Source organism: Chiloscyllium plagiosum, unplaced genomic scaffold (assembly GCF_037043375.1).
Source record: "Chiloscyllium plagiosum isolate Xiang-an unplaced genomic scaffold, Cpla_swu_hap1 HiC_scaffold_25, whole genome shotgun sequence".
NCBI lineage: Eukaryota > Metazoa > Chordata > Chondrichthyes > Orectolobiformes > Hemiscylliidae > Chiloscyllium > Chiloscyllium plagiosum.
The window spans coordinates 38,121,382-38,147,004 of NW_028270163.1; the positions used below are offsets into that span (position 1 = coordinate 38,121,382).

General features: G+C 40.4%; 1 protein-coding gene across 1 annotated transcript in view; it reads left to right on the forward strand.

The window, feature by feature from the left end:
- Positions 1 to 12,751: 12,751 nt before the first annotated feature.
- fscn2b (fascin actin-bundling protein 2b, retinal) overlaps positions 12,752 to 25,623 on the forward strand; it is a 46,376-nt gene continuing 33,504 nt past the window's right edge. The window contains exon 1 of the mRNA XM_043714779.2: positions 12,752 to 14,338. Coding sequence (XP_043570714.1) covers positions 13,516 to 14,338 — 823 coding nt within the window. The 5' untranslated portion in view covers positions 12,752 to 13,515. The remainder of the gene's footprint in view (positions 14,339 to 25,623) is intronic.

Here is a 25,623-nt window from a genome sequence, read left to right on the forward strand (position 1 = left end):
GCAGATGGAATACAATGTGGAAAAGTGTGAGGTTATACACTTTGTAGGAAGAATAGAGGCTATTTTCTAAATGGGAAAAGGCTTTGGAAATCTGAAGCACAAAGGGACTTGGGAGCCCACTTCAGGATTCTCTTACGATTAATATGCAGGTTCACTTGGCAGATATGAAGACAAATTAAATGTTAACATTTATTTCAAAAGGGTTACAATACAAGAAATATATTGCTGAGGCTGTGATTCGGCTCTGGTCAGACTGCATTTGGAATATTATGAACAGTTTTGGACTCACATGTAAGGAAGCATGTGCTGGCATTGGAGGGGATCCAGAGGAGATTAACAAGAGTGATCCCAGGGATGAAGGGCTTGTCATATGAGGTGCAGTTGAGGACCCTGAGTCTGTACCCAATGGAGTTTGGAACAATGGTGGAGGTATCTGATTGAAACTTGCAGAATACTGAGATGCCTGGATAGAGTGGACGTGGAGAAGATGTTTAACATTAGTAGGCGAAACTGGGACCTGTGATTACAGCCTCAGAGTGAAGGGATGACCCTTTAGAACTTAGATGAATTCTTTTCAGCCAAAAGGTAGTTAATTTGTGGAACTCATTGCGACAGAGGACTGCGGAGGCCACATCATTGAGTGTATTTAAGACAGAAATAGATAAGTTCTTGATGTATAAGGGGTTTTGGGGCGAGGGCAGAAGAATGGGGTTGAGACACCTATCAGCCATGATCGAATGGCGGAGCAGACTCAATGGGCTGAATGGCCTAATTCTGCTCCTTTGTTTTATGGTCTTATGGAGGTAGAGACTTTTTTTATATATATAGATATTTTTATTAGAAATTTAACATTTTTACAAGTTTACAAAAATAAACAAAACTCTCAAATATAAACATTGATATACAATTAAATCAAATATACAATAGCCAAAATTTAACAAAAGAAGAAAGAAAAAAAACCGAAAAAGAAAAAAAAACAAAACTCAACTATCTACTAATCTAACCTATAACTAACCAGAGCATATATTTAAGTCTCTTACATGCTCGGAATGTGTTAACATCAGAAGTAATAAAACCCGTATTTGTGCGGGATTCCTGTCCTAAGGGGCCCCGGACCAGCCAGGTTTGTAATCTCAATTAAATAAAAGCCCTTGTTAGGATAGCCGAGATATCTGTATTTATGTAATTCAAGAAGGGCTGCCATATTTTATAAAATAATTCGGTCTTTCGGTGCACCGTATTTGTAAGTAAGTCAAGGGGAATACATTCCATAATTAATCTGTGCCAATTTGAAAGTCCAGGGGGGCCCTCAGCCACCCAGTTCACCAAAATATTTTTCCTTGCACAGAAAGAAAGAATAGAAAATAGTCTCTTCCCGTACATGTCCAGGGAGGGAAAGTTCGAAAAGCCCAAAAGGAGAGATACAGGGTCCACTTTAATTTCCGTTCCTAAAATTTCTGTCAGGGTACTTGCTACTTTAGTCCAATATCTACGGATCTTATGACAGGTCCATAGGCAATGTACAAGAGTGCCCACCTCTATTTTGCGTTTGGGACACATTGGAGATGCTCCTGCCTTAAATTTTGCCAGTCGAACCGGTGCTATATGGGCCGTATGAAGTATCTTCAGCTGGATAGCCTGGGTTCTGTTACAGATAGTAATTCTTCTAGCGTTTTCCCAAATATCATTCCACGTTTCTATAGAGATTTCTAGTCCCAAATCCTGATCCCATGTTTTAAGCAGATTATCCATATCTCCCAATACTTCATCATGTAGTAAATGATAAATAGTACTGACGGAAGATACCCCCACTGGTCGTAGGATACTACATTCTCTATCTGATTTATAAAGACTATCTAATAACGTAGTCGTCTTCTGTATATAATCTCAAATTTGGAAGTATCGAAAGAGGTCTCCATTAGGTAATCCGAATTTCTGAAGCAGCTGTACAAAAGACATCAGGACCCCATCCTTAAATAGGTCCCCTAGACATGAGATACCCCTGGATCTCCAGAGTTTAAAAGGGGCATCTGTAAACCCCGGTTGGAATCCCCATGCTCCCACTATCGGGATGTTTTATGTGAATTGCCCTCATTTTGCCGCATTATATTCCAAGCCTTAATTGTGTTTAGTATTATAGGGTTTTTACAGTGATCTGTAATGATTTTCCTCTTGTCTGAAAATAAAAGGTTAATAAGTGGGTATTTTACTTGAGAGGCCTCGATGTCCAACCAGATTGATTGTGGATCAGACAAGACCCAATCAGCTATGTAAGTTAATAGGGAACTTAACTGATATTTCCTAAAGTCTGGGAAGTCCAATCTTCCCCTTGTCTGTGGAAGCTGTAGCTTCTTCAGCTTAATGAGGGGCCGTCTATGATTCCAGATAAAGGAACCCAGCCACCCATATAATTTACGTAGAGCCGTCCTCGGCAGCATCACTGGAAGCATTCTCATAGGATATAGGAGACGGGGCAGGACATTCATTTTGATTAGTGCTATTCTACCCAACCAGGAAATTGGAAGGTCTCCCCATCGCTGGAGGTCCTGACTTATCCTTTCCAGTAAATGCACAAAATTAGCCTTATACAACTGACCAAATACTGGAGTAATAAAAATGCCTAAATATAAGAAGCCCTCCAGGGACCAACGAAAGGGGAAAAGGGATCCGTCCACTAAGTGGGGTGTCATAGCAAGGCCACCCATTGGCATAGCCTCCGATTTTGAAAAATTAATTTTATAGCCTGAGAATGCGCTAAATGTATTAATAACTTGGATTAGGCGAGGTACGGACATCAGAGGATTACTGAGGAATAGAAGAACATCATCTGCATAAAGGGTCATTTTATGTTTACCTGTACCAATCCTCGGTGCCGTTATATTAGGATCAGCTCGTATAGCTTCTGCTAGTGGTTCAATTATTAGCATAAATAACAATGGCGAGAGGGGACATCCCTGATGGCAGCCCCTACCCACACTGAAGCTATCCGAACCTAATCCATTGGTAACCACAACTGCTTTGGGATCACTATACAATGTTGAGACCCATTTGGTAAACATCTGTCCAACGCCAAACCTTTCCAATGTGTAAAACAAATATGACCATTCAACCCTATCAAATGTCTTTTCCGGGTCTAATGAAACTACTACTCCTGGTATCTTTCCCTGATGGCAGGCTTGAATCATATTCAAAACTCTTCTAATATTATTGGATGATCTACGGCCCTTAATAAACCCCATCTGATCCTCCTTTATAATATGTGGCAGTACCCTTTCTAGTCTCAGTGCTAACGTTTTAGAAAGGATTTTAAAATCTACATTTAGCAAGGATATTGGTCTATATGATGTACAATCTTCTGGATCCTTTCCTTTTTTAAGGATAAGAGAGATATTTGCCTCTTTCAGCGAAGGCGGGAGATAGCCCTGACTATATGCATAGTTATACATGTCCATAAGTGGACCAGCCAATATTTCTGTAAATTCTTTATAGAATTCAGCTTGAAAACCATCTGGGCCCAGTGCCTTACCACTCTGAAGTTGCCTAATTGCATCAAGTATTTCTTGGACTGTTAGAGGAGCATTTAGGACCGATACCTGTTCCGGAGTTAGGCCTGGAAAGGTCAAATTTTTTAAAAATGACTGGATCCTCCTAGTCCTATCTTCACAATCCTGTGATTTATATAACTGAGAATAAAATTCTCTAAAGATCGCATTAATCATTTTATGATCATGAGTCAGAATACCCGTACTTTCCTTGATAGATGTAATAATCTGAGGGGCCTTTTTTTACTTTGCAAGAAATGCTAAGTATCTACCCGGTTTGTCATCATATTCATATAACCTTTGTTTTGCAAATAATATTTCCCTCTTAGCCGTTTGAGTAAGCGTAGTGTTTAGAGCTGTCCTAAGAGCCATAATCCTTTGCAATTTAATAATAGAAGGTCTATCAGTGTATGCTGTTTCAGCTGCTTTTAAGTGAGCTTCAAGCAGACGCTGTTGTTCTCCCTTCAATTTCTTCTGGGTCGCTGAGTAGGAGATGATCACACCTCGCGTGTAAGCTTTGATGGTCTCCCACATCATTGATGGGTTGCTAGCTGTACCTGAATTAATTTCTAAAAAAGTTTTAAATTCTTGAGAGAAGTACTTTACAAATTTACTACCTTTCATTAGGAAGGGGTCCATACGCCAATGCCGAGGGGATGTCCCATTGTTCCTCACCTTAGTTTCCAAATATACAGCAGCGTGGTCGGAAATTGCTATACTACCTATTTTACAGGATGATATAGAATTTAAAAAAATCGAGGGGGCAAAAAACATATCAATTCTGGTATGACATTTATGTGAATTGGAGTAGAAAGAAAAATCTCTGCCCTGTGAATGAAGACATCTCCATACATCTACTAATCCTAATTCTTTGTTCAGATCCATCAATTGTCTAGATCTGGGAGATACTCCTGCAGTACTCTTGGGAATCCTATCTATTTCCGGATCCATAATACAATTAAAGTCTCCCCCTATAATTGTATGACGGGCACCAAAAGCCATCAATTTTGAAAAGGCTTCCGTTATAAATTTAAAGGGGTGTGCCGGAGGGCAGTACAAATTTAAAATCTCATATTCCTCTCCATTTATGAGGGCTTTAATCAAAATATATCGTCCAGATTCGTCTTTTATCTGCTTTAGGATTTTGAAAGGGAAATTCTTCCGAACAAGAATGACAACTCCCCTGCTTTTTGAGCTAAAAGAAGAAAAAAAGGCCTGATCAAATCCACCCTGTCGTAATTTCAAGTGTTCTTTATCCAACAGGTGTGTCTCCTGTAGGAGAGCTATATCAACTCTTTCCTTCTTAAGATTTGATAATATTTTCTTCCTTTTGACTGGCGAATTACTCCCCTTGACAGTCCAGGTGCACCACTTAACCGACTGATCAACCATAATCATCTGGGCAAATCCCAGACCCCTCGGGAGGGGAAACCCTATCCAGAACATCCTGAGCATAGAGCATATAAAATTTACAAAAATAAAGCCTCTCTAATACACTCACACCAATACAATAAAAAACTATTTCTAAATAAAAAAAATATAAAACGTATCTAAGTGGAGATTTTCCCCCTTGTTCCCAGGGGGTGTCACTTCCTCTCCCAACCAATGCCCCACCCTTGGCCCAGGCACTCCTCAATAAAATGAGGAGAATTCAGATATAATACAAAGCTAGAGTTAACAGTGAGCACCCTACCCCCACCCATACCAACACCTGGATATATTTGGTAATGTTAATACCATATATAAACATTTAACTATAAAATTACAACCTCAACAAATAATAATTAAATATACTAATACAAAATAACAAGGGAGAAACAACCCCGCTCCTAAAGACAGAGGTAAAATTGAATAAGGTAACCACCTCCCCCCCACCAACATTAACCAAACCCCCCCAGCTTATATATATATATATATATATATATATACATACATATATATATGTATACACACATATACATATATCCCACATATATAAAAGAAAACAACCCCAAGGGGGGGGGAGAAAATCAAATCCATCTCCCCACCCCCCCATGATAATATTAATCAGTAAAGTAAGAAAATAAAGGGGGGGATATAAACCAAAGCGTGGGGGAAAGGCAAACCAACATCCATTATGTCTTACAGTTTATCTAAGAGAGTCCAAGAATTCCTTAGCCTTTTCTGGCGATCCGAAATTATACACGGATCCTTCATGGTTAAAGCGTAGCATCGCTGGGTAGCGTAAGGAGTACTGAATATTTAAGTCCCTTAAACGCTTCTTCGCCTCGTCCATGCCTTCCTCTTTCGGACCAGAGCTGGGGAAAAGTCCTGGAATAACATTATCTTGGATCCTTTATAGATCATAGCTTGGGGGTCTTTTCCAAGATTTCTAGAGGCTTCTAGGAGTATCTGTCTCCTTGTAGCTCTGCAGCCGGAACAGGACCGGGTGTGGCGCAGGTTCGAGCCGGGCCCGCGTATTGCGACCCAGTAGGCCCATTCTACCCTTACCTGGCCTGATCCAGCTTCCAGATTTAAAAGCTGTGGCAGCCACTTCTCGAGGAACGCTGTAAGCTGGCCTTCCTCTTCCCGTTCGGGAAGGCCCAGCAAGCGAATATTTTTTCGACGATCTCGATTATCGAGGTCGTCAATGTAATTCTCTAAGGTCGGGACTCGCTGTTCGAGAGTCCGGACCCGATCCACGGCCGATTGTGCTGTAGTTTCGGAGGTCGCGGCCTTTAACTCCACCCCTCCGACTCGGCGCTCGATCTCCTTAATGTCTTGGTTGTGCTTCTGCAGCGCGGCCGAGAGTGAGTCCCATCGACTTCGGGACTCCTCGGTAAAAGCATCAATCTTCGCGTCCAGCTTGAAGATCATCTCCACAAGGCTTGTCACTGTAGGTAAGTCCCCCGGGGCGGCTGTGGACGCCTCTGCTGCAGCTGGAGAGGTTGGGGGAGGGGTTCCTGCTTGCTGAGAGCTGCGAGCTCCCTTCCCTTTTGTCATTTTTACTAAATATTAGACTGTTTAAATGTAATACTAAGCAACTAATTAAATTAAACAGCTATTATGAATGATTTGGTGAGCGTGATGGGGGTGGGTGAACCACTTTACCCAAGTCTTGGGAAGAGCACTATAGACTCAGACTTGCTGGGTCGCCGCCATCTTGGATCCCCCAGAGACTTTTTTTAATCAGTGAGGGAATCAAAGGTTAAGGGGAAAGGCAGTAAAGTGAAGTTGAGGATTATTGAATCACCCATGATCTCATTAAGTGGCAGAATGGCCTAGTTTTGCTCCTACATCTTATGCTCTTTTGCCCAGACTGCTTTCCATTAACTTACATCATGTCCACCATCTGGGAATGTAACTCCCAGGAGATAGTTTAGAATTTTGTCACATATCTCTTCCCTAAAAAGATCTTTTTGAAATTGCTTAACACCCTTCCATGTGAAACATCCCACAATCTCTGAAGGCTGTGTGGAATCCACACAAATTTCCCAGATTGTTACTGAATTGCATTCCATCACTGGCTTGTATGTCCATTCTTAAAATAAACCAAAATTTGCCTTACTTATTGAACTGTTTTCATAACTAATGCAGGATTCTACCCTGTTGCTCATGACAGTACAAACACTATTAACTCACCAACATTAAGGCGGAACAGCTTCAAATAAGGACTTACTACATGTACATTTATGGAAGAAATCCGAGGTCTTAGGACCTTAGGTAGCTGAAACATCCAAGGTGTAAAAGCAGAGATGGTCAAGATGTTAGAATTTGAAGAATTAGGTATTTTGTTGAATTTTGGGATGGAGTGGATTACAGAGATGGGAAAATGAAAGATCATGGAGGGACCTGAAAACAAGAAGAGAATTTTATTGAAATTTTGTTTGATTGGGAATCAATGTAGGTCAGTAAGCACTTGGGTGATGGATTAATAGGTATTCAGAATCAGAAGATGGGAGGGCTAACTAAAAGAATTTTGCAGTACCCTGTATTCCCATCTAGAATTAAAAGCACACGATTGAATATTTCTGCAGTGACTCAAGCAGGGGTAGGGATGGCTGACCTCATGGAGGTGGAAGTTAACTGTCCTGATGAGGAGAAGGAAATGGTTTGTAGATACTTGTAATCAGCCTGTTCAGAGATGTTATGACACACCTCTAGAGTTGTTAGGACTTGAACCTGGGCTTCTTGGTTCAAAGATCCAAGGCAAACTACCACCTTGCCACACGAGCCCTTAAATTATAATTTCTGATATTTTCTAATCAGTTGGTTCAGAGATGCTATTACAAACCTCTGGAACCGGTGGGACTTGAACCTAAGTCTCCTGGTACAGAGGTGGGAACACTACCACTGCACCACAAGGGCCCCACTAAGGATGTGATTTGCATGCTTATTCTCAATCCTTTAATTCCCTCTGTAACAAAAATCTTTCACTGTCAGGTTTGAATTAATGTAATATCAATATCTTTTTGTGGGAGAGTTATAAAATTTACTTTCCTATCCACCAACTTGAACTATATAGATTCACTGTAAGTGATCCTTAATAATAATCACATGAATTTTCACTGTAGTTTCAAAACACTTATCGTGGCTCTCCTATCTAGAATTTACTGTGTGTTCATGCTCCTTACTGTAATATTTATATGTATGGATTAAAGCATGTATGTCAGCTGATTTTTTTACAGCTATTCCTTTAACAAACCATTCTTGTACATCAGCCCTTGACTCTAACAATTCTTTATCCTGCAAATGTCTAACAAGTGAATGATTAAATGTTTGGAGTGACCTTGAGAATAAATGTTTGCAAACTATCTCATATATTAGCGATAACAAACATCCAGCTCATGGACCCAATCTAAAGCTGTGCACTACTTCTGTGTTACTATGAGGTACCTCTTCCACAGCACTAGGCTGCTGACTCGTTTGTTGCTACAATGTAGTATGTCAGGGAAGTGGAGGGTAGAGAAGAGAAATTGGAAAGTAAAAACAACGTAACAGCATTCACAAAATGTTTCTTTTGGTTGGACTCAACTCAAGGTTCCAGAGAAAGCTTTCATGGTTTAATTGAATTTTGGATTTGAACTCATCTTCAATAGACTAAAAGACGTCAATTTTGTTTTTGTAAATTGGTATCTGGTAAATCATTACTTATCTGAATCATATTCAATTTTACAAGGCAGAAAAGATTTTGACTGAAATATTGAGCAGAATTTTCCCATTTGTCTGCAGTTTTTTTCAAATGGTCTGCCATGGACAATGTCGACATTTTTCATGCAACCCTTCACTCTTTCTCTCATGAATGATGCAACTGATCTCCTCTGCGCTTGTCTCATGGATTCACGCAACAAGGGAGCTGAAAGTGCTGACCGGGACTTTACAATGTTTGTGCTGCTGGTACCATGGTTAAAGCCCAGTTGCACAGCTCTTAAGGCACTTCAAGCAAGACTGCCCCAACACTATGGTGCTTCACTGTTATTACTGAGGCTATGGTCTGGAAGGGGAAGCTAGCAGCCCACCTCAGCAACAGGCATCTGGAGGGGCTGATGGATCTGCTGATGGAGAGGAGGCTCTTCCTTTTTACAGCTGGCTGCCAAATGAGGCCACACCATCTGATTTGACCAACCTGGAGCCAGATAGTGGCCCGGTTAGTGCAATGTCGCAGGTTAAAAGAAACGTCCATCCATGCAGGAAGAAAATCAATGATCATTTGTGCTCTGGAAGGTTATGTGCCACCACTTTTACCTCATACTCACAGGGCCATCACTCACTCGCAAATTGGCTACTACACACATCCTTCACCTGGGGTCATGGACTGCAAACGTCAGGATTGCATCCATAGTGCTCACACAATAACTCCCCCCCTCCCCCCCATCTCCTCCTCCCAAGTCACTAACCCTTCCTCCCTTCAGTATCTCTTGAACTCATTAGAGATATCTTGCCATTTCTCCTCATGCATCACTGCTAAACATCATTCCATCCACTCTCATCAGACTCAGTCCCTCTCCTTGTCTCATTGCAGGGGCCCATCCTCCAAGTATGTCTCCATACTTGACCTGCAGGATTGACTGTGGCAAGCCCCTGGATTTGAATTGAATGAGCCCCTGGACTGATAGTGGTGTTACTCTCTGATTGACCATAGTCTCCCTTGACCTCACTAAGGACTGTACCCCTTTGTATTTCACACATTGCCACTTGGCTGAAACACATGCAGTATGTTTTCTGCATGAGCTGCTGGCACAAGCTGTTGGTGTGGCCTTGCTGTACAGCAAAATGTCCAATCCCTTAACTGCTCAGTGGTTGGAGCCACAACAAGCTGCTGTCTCACCCTCTGTGCTAAAAACAATGCAAGCAACAAAAGCTGGCAGCCTCTAAGTAAGCACAAAGCGAATAAACTCAAAGAAATGAAGCTAAGAATTGTAGTTGTATCCTGTGTAGATGCATGAAATATGTGTGTGTCCCTGTATGCATAGCAAACTGGCTGAAGCATGTAAATCACAATATCAGTGACCTTCACACTAAAGTCCTGAAGGGCTGAAATGTGAGTTGGTCCTAGAACAGGCATAATGACGTAATGAGGCTGATGGTTTGCCAGTGCCAACTTACATGGATGAAGAATGCAAGGACATGTGTCAATGGTACATGCAGGGACACTGTGGTCAGAACAGAATTGGAAGAAAGCCCAGAGAAGCAACCAGCAAGCTACTGCCGGCTGGTTACCACTGCAAACTTTATGTTAGAAATTTGTATCATCTAACTTCTCGAAAGAGGGATATTGGGAGCTGTGTAGAAATTAGTTGAATTTGCATGGAAATAAGGTAGCAAACCCTGAACCCGCCATTTAAATTTTATGGAAAATATGGGATTTGTTTTCATGGCAGCGAGAAAATGTCATTTTTGCTGTATTTTTCCTGTTGCCCATAGAGTGGAAAACTGTCCATTATCTTTCATTTATTTGCTGTGCTAACAAACATATCTAGCATAACTGAATTAATTGGGGAAAAAGTCTTGGAATTAGTCACCTGAAAATGAGGCAGATCCTCCAATGTATGGGTGAGCCATTTCTCCAGATGATTGGGCAGTGACAATGAAAATGATCCCCTGCCACCCTTGCCACAGGATGAATGAGTAGGCTTGAATTTTATTTTAATTGGTGATTTTGTTAATTGCCAATATTGATAATATGAATTTTACCAAGAGATAATCAACAGCAAAATGAAGGTACTTTATTTTATCCATAAACTTTTCTGACTGAGCTGCTAGAACTTGCATTTGTTTATAGGATGCTTTTCACAAATGCTCCACAGTTTTAAACTAGGCTGGATCCTCGTTAATGGCCAGTCTGTTGTCTCATTGTTGCATGATCAGGAAATCCTTCTTGTTGCTGAATGCACGTTCAGCTGTGTAAAGTTAAGAAAGAACTTGAGCCCACAGTTTGAAACTGATAACACTCCAGTCAAATCAGTATTATACGCTGACTGACATCACATTCTGCCTCCTCTGCATGCTTACATTGTAGACTCCTAGTGCTGATAGTATTGTCCCTACCCAAAATGGCATTCAACTCAGCCTACATCAGAAATGGACATACATGACAGGATTACCATTTTGAATGTGCTTAAAAGTACAGGTACGATATACAAAATCAAAATTTATAGCAATGAAAGTTCCATGGATTATGACACAAAAGTAAATGTAATGAAAAATTAAAGACTGCATTTTAAGGAAGGAACTTGTCGAAATTTTACCACAGTCCTCTGAAGGGTGTGTTCAGTTTAGAATGAGAGAGCTACCATACTTAAACAGCAGTAACAGTTGAATATTGCCATATAGGTGGAACATCATTTTCACTCCACACTACCTCCATCACCAGAGAAATAGAGTATCTTCTTTATTATGAAGTGCCTCAACCATAGCCAGGTTGCAAACTGACAAAATTCATCTTTATAAAACCTGCACACTAAAGCATTAGTTATAAAAGAGGTTAGAACCTGGAACTACAGATATGGAAAATGAACATTTTACTATTGATGTCTCAAGATTGGGAGACAAGTAAATTGAAAATCTGCAGATTGATGTCTGTCAGTGATAGTCAACATGTGTTGGGGCTGTTTGTGACTAATGCAATAAAGAATCTTCCTCTCCCTTTCTAAGCTTTGGAATGGACTTGTATTTCTCCATTACTGTCTATCATTTGTGTCTCTCTTTAAAATGTCAGTCTTCCCTTTGTTTCCAAATCAATAGGTGATCCCGCAAGGCTGTTCAATGGTGCATGTTCATGATCTAAGAATGACAGTAGAATGACTCCATCACAATGAAACTGAAAGAAAACTAAATGTATAGAGTATCCTTTGTAACTCAAAATATCAGCATGCTTATGACCAGAAGCTTGAACAAAAATAATGTTACCACTTAAAGTGAATATTATGAATTTATGCAGAATCCACTCTTGATTCCCACTATTCTTGGAACTTAAACAATAAAACTTTTGTTTGGAGCTTAAATTTTCTTCAGTGTTTGTTAATAGTTTGGAGCTGAGAAGAGGAATTGATATGTGTATAGCATTCATAACTTGCCATAAAAATGCATTTGATTTTGTGCCAGAGTTTGCTTGGTGTCTGTCAGCCTTTGTTCACAGGCAAAATTTTGAAGTCTCTCAGTGTACTTTGATGTGCATGTAAATTAGAATTTCAGACATTAGATTAGATTAGATTACTTTACAGTGTGGAAACAGGCCCTTCAGCCCAACAAGTCCACACAGACCCGCCGAAGCGCAACCCACCCATACCCCTACATTTACCCCTTACCTAACACTACGGGCAATTTAGCATGGCCAATTCACCTGACCTGCACATCTTTGGACTGTGGGAGGAAACCGGAGCACCCGGAGGAAACCCACGCAAACACGGGGAGAATGTGCAAACTCCACACAGTCAGTTGCCTGAGGCGACTAGGAGCAGTAGTGATACACAGGGCATATTCTGCCATGTTCTTGAATTGACTGCTGATTATACACCTATGAGTCAATGTTCCACTTTTTTTTGTAATGTATCTTTTTTACCAGGGAAATGCACAACTAAAGGTAGAATTAGTGCAGCTGGAGTAAGATATTTTGGAATAAGAAAGGATCAAAGGATTAAAGACGAGAAATAGAGGCCCTGGGATAATGGTAAATAGGATTAAACAGTAAAACTGGAGAAGGCTGCAGGTGACAGGGAGAGAGGAATCAGAGAACAGAGTAATTTTACACTCCCGCAAAAAGAAAGAGGACACCTCAACAACCCGCTTACACGGAAGGCTATCACATGTCACCTGGTTTTTCACCTGAAATACCGCACGATAATTCAGAGCGACAGATAGATGGTGTGCTAAGCAGAGCGATGTATCTGAGAGACTGGGCACGCCGGTGTACAAAAATGAACTGAAAGAATTATAGAAGGAAGGATATTACAGCCGATTAATTACGTTTGAAGAAACGGGTCCACTGGAACGCGAAGGAAGGAAACACACAAAAGGACCACTGTTCCACATAAAACTCCTTTTGTTGTGCCAGCAAGCTCTGCTATTAATTACAAAGCATTGGCAGTTTATTAAAATCTGTGAGCCTATAATCCACAGCATGAACGATTAGAGCAGCCTGCAGCATCTGGGACAAGTACAAAAAAAAGTGGACAAGTACAAAAAAAAGCCAATCTGAAGTACGAAGTCTTCAGAACATGACAATTATTTTCTGAGGTACCTCTGGATGATTGCAATTAAAAGATTTACCAAAGCATTGTGTAGGTAAGTGAAGAGGTTTGGGAACTGGGACATTGAAGCTGACGTCAGTGACTGCTTCTCGCGGATTTAGGTGTTTTAGATATTTGGTCCACTTCAAATCTGTCAGGAGCAGATCTAAACAAAAGTGCCTCTGTTGCTTCCAGTTCAGAGTTATTGCAAAAATAAACATTCAGAAGTTTCACAGTGAGAAGGAAATCAACCTGAAAGAACAAAAATGCCCACAAACGGTACCCACCAAGCTTTACGGATCCAGTTTGGCTTAATCAATTGTAGCAATAAGTACCTTACAGCAGAGGCGTTTGGTTTCAAAGTCAATGCATCTGGTGTCAGTCTGAAGAAGAAGCAAATCTGGATGCTGGAACAGGATGAAGGGAACAACTCAGTGGTCTTTTTCAAGAGCCACCTTGGGCGGTACCTGTTGGCTAATAAGGATGGCAATGTGTCATGTGAGGCAGAGAAACCTGACACTGACTGCAGATTCACCGTTATTGCACATGCCGATGGCAGATGGACTCTGCAGTCTGAACCTCACAAACGGTACTTTGGTGGATCTGAAGACCATCTCTCATGCTTTGCACAGACTATCACTGAGTCCGAACTTTGGTCCATCCACCTCGCCAGCCACCCTCAAGCCAACCTTCTAAGTGTCAGTCGCAAAAGATACGCCCATCTGTCAGCCCGAGAAGGTGAGCTGTCAGCTGACAGTGACATTCCTTGGGGCGTGGATGCTCTCATCACCTTGATTTACCAAGAGAAGAAGTACAGCATCCAAACCTGTGACAATAGGTTTCTCAGAAATGATGGAAAGCTGATTAAGAAACGTGATCAGGGCACTGGCTACACTTTGGAATTTAAAGCTGGGAAGATCGCCTTCAAGGATCATGAAGGAAAATACTTGAGTGCAATGGGACCAACTGGTATGCTAAGATCCGGACGAAATTCCAAGCCTGGTAAAGATGACCTCTTTGATTTGGAGCAGAGTCATCCTCAAGTGATTTTACGAGCTTCAAATGGCCGCCTGGTGTCCATCAGACAAGGTGAGGAGCTTGGGCAGAGTGGTAATGTCCCTAAGGAGGCTACGGTTCAAATCCCATCTGCTTCTGAGGTGTGTAATAGCATCTCTGAACAGGTTGACTAGAAAATATCTCAACTGCAGCTAAAATCATTGAATTTTAGATTGCATGTTTAGAAGGGAATATTATTCTTCTTATGAATTTATTTGTGAAAGTTAGTACTTAATCAATCATTGCAGTATATAAGGAGAAAGTAGCACATTCCTCCTTCTGGGAGATATTAAAATGTTTCTAATAACACCCTAGGAAATGGAGTCTTTTAATTCCAATTAAATATTTTGAAAAGTAATGCAACCTATTTGCCAAGTTAAATGTTGTAGACCTATACAGGCAAACAAAAAAAAAACAATTTTTTGTTTCTAGAAATCCATGCTTAAAATTTACTCTTTTACATGATGCAGTAGGTTCTACTTTTTCTTCTTGATTTACTGGAGCTAAGCTTTGTTAGGAGCTTTAAAGGTCTCTGAAGTCTGATAGACCATTAACTGGTCTCAGGAATTTTCTTCTCTATGCTGTTCTGAATAGATTTTATATATTGTAGAGGTTCTGATAAGGCACTTTCCAATGACAATAAACATTTGAAAGAATCATGTATTCTCACATTTATGCTTGCCTGGATTAGAGTGGTACTGGAAAAGCACAGCAAGTCAGGCAGTATCCGAGGAGCAGGCAAGAGCCCTTCTTCAGGAAAGAGGCTTGCAGCCATTGACTGGAATGTGAAATTGCACATTTTCTGGCAGTGAATTAATTCTCACTTTTTAAACAAATTTTGTAAACCTTGATCTATTCATTAAAAATATGTTGGACACAATGGTAAAACTTGCATGATAGCATAGTTGGGATGCCTAAATACTGTTGAATCTTGACTGGTGAATGCCCAATCCTCCAAGTGTGCAGCAGCCAGTATGTATTCCATTTCTAATGTTCATATACAACAAATAGTAACCAAGGCAAGGTTTTGGAGGAAGACTGCTCTGTCTGGAGGTAGATCACAGCATCAACAATTCCACAGAATTGTTTAATGAGATTAACATTGCATGAAATTTAAACAAGACTTATGCAGCATAAATAGCATTTCACTGAAAATCGACTTCAGCAGTTCAAACAGCTCTTTCCCTACATGTAGTTTCCCCTTCTAAAACAACTTTATCATGACAAAATTTGTGGTTGAAAATATAAAGGAGCAGCTTCTGTCTTTGATTCCATTTAATTACATGGTCTTAGTAGGAGGACTCTTTATTAATTTAGTTCTGGCGACACCAGCACCATTAGTAAGCCACTGAGAACTTTCTCCAAGAAGAGATATCAGAAAGTGCAATAGAAGATTGACAGGACAAATTGACTTTGCTGGAGATCTCTTGGAAGTATCACTATGGCAATGATTTGAAAAAAATCCTGATCTTCTCTTCAGACCACAATCCTATCAAGGTCCCCTAGGTGGATCCTCTACTCCTGTTAAAATGGTAGGTACACCTGTTTTATGAAGTGTATCCTATTAAACCCATGATGGATTGTTCTGATAGATGGCAAACTGGTAAACCCTGATGTTGGTCTCTCCTGACCTCTATTATACCAATGAGCTTGTTTATTGGCCATGGGGACCTCACATGTTCCAAAATATCCTATAATTACTGTGCAGGGCCTTCAGCCCTCTATATCTGGGCATCAGCCAAATTTCCAATGCTCTCTTCACATTCTTGACCAATTTTTATCATCTTTACGTTGTGGAATTCAATTCAATTTAGCTCATGTAAACAGGGATGGATTTAATTCAGGAATGAACATTATAGTATTTGTGACACACCTTGTTATCACATTATTTGAAACTCTGGGCTGAATCTTATGATTTTTTGGCAAAGAGAAAATTGCATTGAGTTTTTTGGATGATTGTTCACTGTGAGGCCTAATTAGTTTTCTCATCAGATCTTACCAAACATACCTTATTAATTACTTACCCTGCCTCTATAGCATCCCTCATGTCTGATTCCAGTCCCATCCTAACACTTGCCAATCCCAGAACAACCTGCCATTGCACAGGTATCTCAGAATTAATTGGTGTCCCTTAAGCCCATGCCATCCATAAAAGCCAGTTGTGCACCAGACAAGCACTGTCTTTCAGAGTTCCTGACATTTGACCCAAACATGGCAGACTTGGAGAGTTCAGTGTTCCAACGTGCTGCAGGGATCTGGAGGTCCTACTGGATAGGATGATGCAGAAACAGGGATTACATGGAAACAGAGAAGATAGGAGCAAGAAATAGGCCATTCGACCCCTCGACCCTGCTCCCCCATTCAATATGATCATAGCTGATCATCAGGAGCTCAATATCCTAACCCGTGACCCAATGTCCTGGGATCCCTTGAGCCACAAGAGGAATATTTAATTCCTTTTTGAAACACAATGTTTAGGCCGCAACCTTAGTGGTAATGAACTCCAGACTCACCACTCCCTGGGTGAGGAAATGTTTTCTCACCTCAGTCCTAGATGATTTGCCCCTTATACTTAAACAATGCCTCCTGGTTCTGGAGACCCCCAACATCCTTCCTGCATCTAACCTGTCTAGTCATTGACTCATACAATTGGCCATTATGTCTAGCCAACTAACAGACACCAAACATGTACTAATCCCATTTACCTGCACTTGGTCCATAGCTACTATGCCCTGTTATTGTAAGTGCTTGTCCAGATGCTTTTTAAACATTGTGAGAGTACCTCCCTCCACCAATCTCTCAGGCAGCAGATTCCACATTGCAACCATCCTCTAGTCCTATTTGAATTTTATAGGTTTCTAGTCCTTCATCTTTCAAAACTCCATTGTATATAAACATAACTGACTCAATCTCTCCTCATACAGCAGTCCCTCCACCCGAGAAATTAATTTAGCAAACTCTCCTTAAAACAGGAGACTAAAACATTCCAGGTATGGCTCATCAATGCCCTGTATCAAGACTGCAAGACATCCTTGTTCCTGTATCAGAATCCTTTCCCTTCATTTCTGGAATGAAGTGCTTATGCCCAAAACATTAATTCTCTGCTCCTCGGATGCTGCCTGACCTGCTGTGCTTTTCCAGCACCATACTCTCGACTCTGATATCCAGCATCTGCAGTCCTCACTTTCTCCCCATTACCAATGTCATAGTCACTGATCTATAATTCTTTGCTTTCTCCCTATCGCTCTTTTTTAAATATTAGGATTACAGCATCTGCCCTCCAATCTGTATGAACTATTCCAAAATTTAAAGAATCTTGAAAGATGACCACCAATGCGTCCAGTATTCATAGGGCCACTTCCTTAAGTACACTTAAGGATTTTCCTCTTCATCCAGGACCAGCAGTAAAGACCACAACTCAGAACATGCCAGCCCAGTAAAATACACAATTGAACTGGATGGCAGGCTACCCGACATGTGGCCCCTCGTCCCTTTTAGAACATAGAATATAGAACAGTTTAGCACAGGTTTTAGAACATAGAATATAGAACAGTTTAGCACAGGAACAGGCCGGTCAGTGTGCCATGACTGTGCTGACCATAATGCCATTCTAATTTAATCCCATCAGCCTGCGCACACTCCGTGTCCTTCTGTTCATTGCCTGGTTATGTTTCTGTCCAAATGCCTCTTAAACTTTATGATCGTATCTGTTTCTACCACCTTCCCTGACAGCGCATTCGAGGGACCTACTGCCTTCTGTGTCAAAAAACTTCCCTCACACATCTCCTTTAAACATTGCTCATCTCGCCTTAAACCTATGTCCCCTAGTATTTGACATTTCCACCCTGGAAAAAGACTCTGACTATCCACGCTATCCATGCCTCACATAATTTTATATCTTTCTATCAGGACCTCCCTCAGCCTCTGACGCTCTGCCAAAAACAATCCAAGTTTGTCCAACTTCTCTTACAGCTAATAAACCCTGATCACCATGTCAAGATTTCTCGACATCTAGCTTGTTTGACTTAAGTTTAAGTTAAGAAGCTGATTATTAACTGTTAATGGCGTGTTTCTGCCATTAACAAGGCATTTAGAGTCATAGAGTCATAGAGATGTACAGCATGGAAACAGACCCTTCGGTCCAACCTGTCCATACCAACCAGATATTCCAACCCAATCTAGTTCCACCTGCCATCACCCAGCCCATAAACCTCCAAACCCTTCCTATTCATATACCCATCCAAATGCCTTTCAAATGTTGCAATTGTACTAGCCTCTACCACTTCCTCTGGCAGCTCATTCCATACACTTACCACCCTCTGCGTGAAAAAGTTGTCCCTTAGGTCTCTTTTATGTCTTTCGCCTCTCACCCTAAATCTATGCCCTCTAGTTCTGGATTCCCCCACGCCAGGGAAAAGACTTTGTCTATTTATCCTATCCATGCCCCTCATGATTTTATAAACCTCTAAGGTCACCCCTCAGCCTCCAATGGTCCAGGGAAAACAACCCCACCCTATTCAAACTCTCGCAAGAACTCAATTTCTCCAAACTTGGCAATATCCTTGTAAATCTTTTCAAGTTTCAGAACATCTTCTGATAGGAGGGAGACTAGAATTGCATGCAATATTCCAAAAGTGGCCTAACCAATGTCCTGTACAGCCACAACATGACCTCCCAACTCCAGTACTCAATACGCTGACCAATAATGGAAACATACCAAATGCCTTCTTCACTACCTACCTACCTGCGACTCTACTTTCAAGGAGCTATTAATCTGCACTCCAAGGTCTCTTTGTTCAGCAACATTCCCTAGAACCTTACCATTAAGTGTATATGTCCTGCTAAGATTTGCTTTCCCAAAAAGCAGTACCTCGCATTTATCTAATTTAAATTCCTTCTGCCGTCCTCAGCCCATTGGTCCATCTCATCAAGATCCCATTGTAATCTGAGGTAACCTTCCTCACTGTCCACTACACTTCCAATTTTGGCGTCATCAGCAAACTTACTTACTATATCTCCTATACTCACACCCAAATCATTTATTTAAATGACGAAACACAGTGAAGCCAGCACCGATCCTTGTGGTACATTACTGGTCACAGGCCTTCAGTCTGAAAAACAACCCTCCACCACCATCTTCTACCTTTGAGCCAGTTCTGTATCCAAATGGCTTGGTCTCCCTGTGTTCCATGAGATCTAACCTTGCTAATCAGTCTCCCATGGGAACCTTGTCGAACGCCTTTCTGAAGTCTATATAAATCATGTTCACTGCTCTACCTTCATCAATCCTCTTTGTTACTTCATCAAAAAACTCAATCAAGTTTGTGAGACATGATTTCCCATGCATAAAGCCATGTTGACTATCCATTATCAGTCCTTGCCTTTCCAAATACATGTACATCCTATCTCTCAGGATTCCCTCCAACAACTTGCCTACCACCGACATCAGGCTCACCGGTCTATTGTTCCCTGGCTTGTCCTTACCACCTTTCTTAAATAGTGGCACCTTATTAGCCAACCTCCAGTCATCCGGCACCTCACCTGTGACTATCAATGATACGAATATCTCAACAAGTGGTTCAGCAATCACTCCCCTAGCTTCCCAAAGAGTTCTAGGGTACACCTAATCAGGTCTTGGGGATTTATCCACTTTTATGTTTCAAGACATCCAGCACTTACTCCTCTGTAATATGGACATATTTCAAGATGTCACCAACTATTTCTCTACATTGTATACCTTCCATTTCCTTTTCCACAGTAAACGCTGATGCAAAATATTCATTTAGTATCTCCCCCATTTCCTGCAGCTCCACACAGAGGCCGCCTTGCTGATATTTGAGGGCCCCTTTTCTCTCCCTAGTTACCCTTTTATCCTTAATGTAAGAACCTTTGGATTCTCCTTAACTCTATTTGCCAAAGCTATCTCATGTCCCCTTTTTGCCCTCCTGATATCTCTCTTAAGTATACTCCTACTGCCTTTATACTCTTCAAAGGATTCACTCAATCTATCCTGTCTATACCTGACATATGCTTCCTTCTTTTTCTCAACCAAACCCTCAGTTTCTTTAGTCATCCAGCATTCCCTATACCTACTAGCCTTTCCTTTCACCCTAACAGGAATATACTTTCTCTGGACTCTCGTTATCTCATTTCTGAAGGCTTCCCATTTTCCAGCCATCCCTTTACCTGCGAACATCTACCCAAAATCAGCTTTTGAAAGTTCTTGTCTAATACCATCAAAATTAGCCTTTCTCCAATTTAGAACTTCAACTCTTAAATCTGGTCTATTTTTTTCCACCAATATTTTTGAACTAATAGAATTATGGTCACTGGCCCCAAAGTGCTCCCCACTGACACACCAGCCCTGACTTATTTCCCAAGAGTAGGTCAAGTTTTGCACCTTCTCTAAAGGTACATCCACACACTGAATCATAAACTTTTCTTGTACACACTTAACAATTCCTCTCCATCTAAACCCTTAACACTATGTATATTTGGAAAGTTAAAATCCCCTACCACAACCACCCTATTATTCTTACAGATAAATGAAATCTCCTTACAAATTTGTTTCTCAATTTCCCTCTGACTATTAGGGAGCTCTATAATACAATCCCAATAAGGTGATCATCCCTATATTATTTCTCAGTTCCACCCAAAAACCTTCCCTGGATGTATTTCCGAGAATATCCTCCTTGAGTACAGCTGTAATCCTATCCCTTATCAAAAACACCACTCCCCCTCCTGTCTTGCCTCCCTTTCTGTCCTTCCTGTAGCATTTATATCCTGGAATATTAAGCTGCCAGTCCTGTCCATCCCTGAGCCATGCTTCTGTAATTGCTATGATATCCCAGTCCCATGTTCCTAACCATGCCCTGAGTTCATCTGCCTTCCCTGTTAGGCTTCTTGCATTGAAATAAATGCAGTTTAATTTATCAGTCCTACCTTGTTCTCTGCTTTGTCCCTGCCTGCCCTGACTGTTTGACTCACTTCTTTTATAAACTGTACCAGTCTCAGACTGATCTCTTTCCTCACTATCTCCCTGGGTCCAACCCCCACCCCCAACCTTGCTAATTTAAATCCTCCTGAGCTGCTTTAGCTAATCTCCCTGCCAATATATTAGTCCTCTTCCAATTCAGGTACAATCCATCTTTCTTGTCCAGGTCAGTTCTACCCCAAAAGAGATTCCAATGATCCAAAAATGTGAATCCTTCTCCTATACACCAGCTCCTCAGCCACACATTCATCTGCTCTATCCTCCTATTCCTACTCTCATTAGCTCATAGCACCGGGGTTAATCCAGATATTACTACGCTTTTTAAATTCCTGCCTAACTCTCTATATTCTCCCGTCAGAATCTCATCCTTTTCCCTTCCTATGTTGTTGGTTCCAGCGTGTACAATGACCTCCTGCTAGGCCATCTCCCCCTTGATGAACATTCTGCGGCCTCTCTGAGACATCCTTGGTCCTGGCACCAGGGAGACAACACACCATTCTAAATTTTCGCTGCGGGCCATAGAAACGTCTGTCAGTGCCTCAGATTAGAGAGCCCCCTAACACAATTGATGTATTGATTCATTTCCGGTCCCAGGCCTTTTAGCTCCATCTCGGTAGATCCTAGTGACTTCTCAGTGCAAATATGACTGACACTGATACAATAGTCTGGCATTGATTTCTCATAGCTTTGACTTGCACAGCTATGACTTCTGGACAGAGGGAAATGGGTCTGGGTGGGTTACTCTTCAGAGTGTTGGTGTGGACTTGATGGGACGAAGGGCCTGTTTCCACACTGTAGGGAATCTAATCTGGTTATAGAGGGACTACCTGCTCCCAGGTTAAGCACTTCCACCCAAAGAATAAAGCTCCTCTACTCCAACTCAACAATGTGCCCAATCTAAGTGCAAAAGAGTACCCCTACAACACTAGAATCTTCCACTCTTCCTCATACTAGAGGGCAAGCATTTAGGGGAAGAGTGGGACATTCAAAAGAAATGTGAGAGGCAATTTTATTTAAATAGAGAATGATAGGTGCTGAGAATGTGCTGCTCGAGGTGGTGATGGAGGCAGATACGATTAGGGGCGTTTAAGGGACTTTTACATAAGGACATGAATAAGTAAGGAATGGAGGGCTATGGACCCTGGTTCAGCAGAAGGGATCAGTTTAACTTGTTGTCATATTTGGCACAACATCATGGGACGAAGGGCCTGTTCTTGTACTGTACTATTCTAAATTCTATGTTCTAAGCAATGTTGCTAATCAATGCCACATTAGAGGCGAGTCAGTGCTATCGGCTTATGACTTGTAGATTTGTTGACCAAGGCTGCCCAAATCATTTGATACAGTTCTACAGAATGCACACTCGTAATAGGTTTTCAGTTAAATTGAAGTAAGATTGTAAAAACATTTTCTAAAAATGATTAGTAATATCTTCTCCAGTTATTTTTGCATCATTATGCAGGGAATTTTTATCAACTGAAATATGAAAAACTGTTGCAACTGCAAGGGACATTTTGGACATTTTCAAGGTTGCTAACATGAAGAAAACAGCAGCTTTCAGTTTAAAGGGACAGACAGCATTTTACAGGAATAATCCATACTTTAATTACTGAAGAGGCTTCATATTTAGTCACTGACCCATTACAAAGGGGTTTTCCATACACCATAAATGTAGAAGTCAACTGGGTCATGTTAATATTTTTCCCTTTTTTAACCCCTCGCCTGCAGCCATCTACACCTGTTCACATCTTGTAGTTAAAATCGTGCCAGAGCATCAAAGCTCTGGTTGAATCAGCAATGGTAGACACAAAGGTTCTACTGTCAGTGATTCTCCATCAGAAGGAAATTTCTGTCAGGCTTTTCAGTGCTGTGTGGAATTTGGAGTTGAAACCAATTGTTGGAGACAAGAAGGAGAGCTTTATTATAGATCAAAAGAATAAAACTTAACCTGGGAGTATTTGCTGTTCGTATTGGTTTCCCACAGTACAAGGTTTTACGGTCCAAACAGTGACAACCCTGTCATCTGGTTTGATATGTTTTTCAAGTTATTTCCACCCAGAAAGTGAAATGAATACACAGACTTTCTAATTTTAATGACAAACTCATTAAGCTAACTAGTTGCACTTCATACTGGAAATTGTCCTGAGACTTTAATCATAATCATTATGCTGTCTCAATTTTATATTGACATGTGTGTATTTTGCAACAGGGATCACAGCAAAGGGAGGCTAGGTGTAACTTTCATATTGTCAGTTTACTGGAATCATCCCACACAGTAAACCTGCTTTCTGTATGCTTCCTTCAGTACATTGTAGAAGCAAGGGAGGACGTAATTGTCTCCATGTGGGCGGTACTTTTATAAGCATTGGTAGATTATTCCAGAGAGCAACAAACGTATTAATGATAAATTCTCCACAATATTTAGAACAGGGTTAACCTGTTGATCTTGCAATTGAGATGTATGGAGCTTGGCCTCAATGAAAAAGACTAGCAAAATAGTATTGTTTGAAATTTGAAATAAAACTAAGTTGGAAGAGAGCAAGCCATTGAACACAGATTACCTGGTGCTTCTGTGATTTTTTCAACTCTAATATTACAGCCTATTTTTAAAATTGATAAATAGAATTGGCATTTTATAATGGGACAGTCACTTTTGACCATCTAAAGTCCCTGAGAAGAAGTCAGAACTTTCCATTTTAAATCATTTTCTTAATCTAATATGCCTCCATGCCTTTTGATGTGGAGATCTGGCATCATTTAAGATTTTCTGTGATTTTTCATCAATGGCAGGTAAATTAGAACACTAGCAATGAGTGCATCCATCCTAGGTTGTTTTATGACTTTGAAAAATGTGTCAACTCTGGAACAAACTAATTACAAAAATCCATTGCCATTTATCTCACCCAATGCCTCCAAATGTAGATTTGACTTTCTTGTAGTTCAGACATTCTACCCTCTCTTTAAAGAAATATAGCATCCACAGCAATTTGAAGTGTCAGCCAATGGTTAGGAAAGCTTAAATTTTGCCTGCAAGGAAAATCTATCCTTTCATTATTACATTCACCCATTCATTATCATATCTAATGTTTCTCATTTGCAATTTTATTATTGTTACTGGCCTAAGAAAGAAGCCATACTTACATAGAACCTCATCAAAGACCTCACATCTCAAACTACAAATATAATAAATTACTTTGCTGTACAGTTGGTCTTAAGATGCAGTAGCTATATTGTGGACAGAAAGTTGCCAAAAGCAGCAATAAAATGAAAGAGCAATTCATTTGTCTTTGATAATGTTATTTGAGGAAAGAATGTTGAGTTAGATATCAGAAAAGCTGATTTTAAATAATATCATTGCATCACAGCTCATCGAGAAAGTGACACCTCAAGCAATGCAACACTGCAGTTCTGCATTAAGATGTTGACCTAAATTATGCTGTGGATGTCCTAGCATTAATATGGTAGCCAAATAGTCAATTTTCTGTGTTGTATCATTCTATGAGTGAAGCTTGAAGCCAATTACGCAAGTTTGCCAAGCACAATCATCCCTTTTGAAATACATGCTGGCCATATCAAATTAATTTCTCTAGTTCATCTAGATACATTTTAATTTTACCTTTCATTAAAAACTCTACAAGTTTCTCTACCACAGATGTTAAATTAATCAGTCTATGATTAGTTATACCTTAAAATTTATAAAATGTTGGCTGCACTCTATTTCCTCTGCAATAGAGACATCACTAAATAGAGATGTGAAATATAATTTCTAGGCCTTTCTAATTGACTCACTCATTTCCCTTCAGAATTCTATTATGCTTCCCTTTAGGCCAAAGCACTGCCTTCCCTTAGCATGACTATCATCTATTCGTCAGAGAATCTACCAGCCCATTTCCAACCACTTTAGAACTCACTTACTCCACAATAACCATTAGCAAATTCTAATGTAATCATTAAACTCAATCATCTCCCATGTTACTTTTAATAATTCTCTCTTTAATACTATTCTTATAAAACACCACTCTTTTGTAAAAATAATACTCATTTCCTTTCAAACATTCTTATCCTACTATTGTTCCCTTTTTCTCACTTTTCTCAATTTTAAAAAAAATTATTGCTATTGTGCATATAGACCTCATCTTCAATTTTAAATGGTTTCTAATCTTATTTTTCATCCATGGTATTGTGAATGACTAACAGCTTCCATAATTTTTAGTGGCATGTATTAACTCATGACTTCCCATTGTTATTCGACAGATATGTGTGCTAATCTCACTAACCCTATTGTGGTAAACTCATTCCTCACCTTTTTAAAATCTGTGCTAAT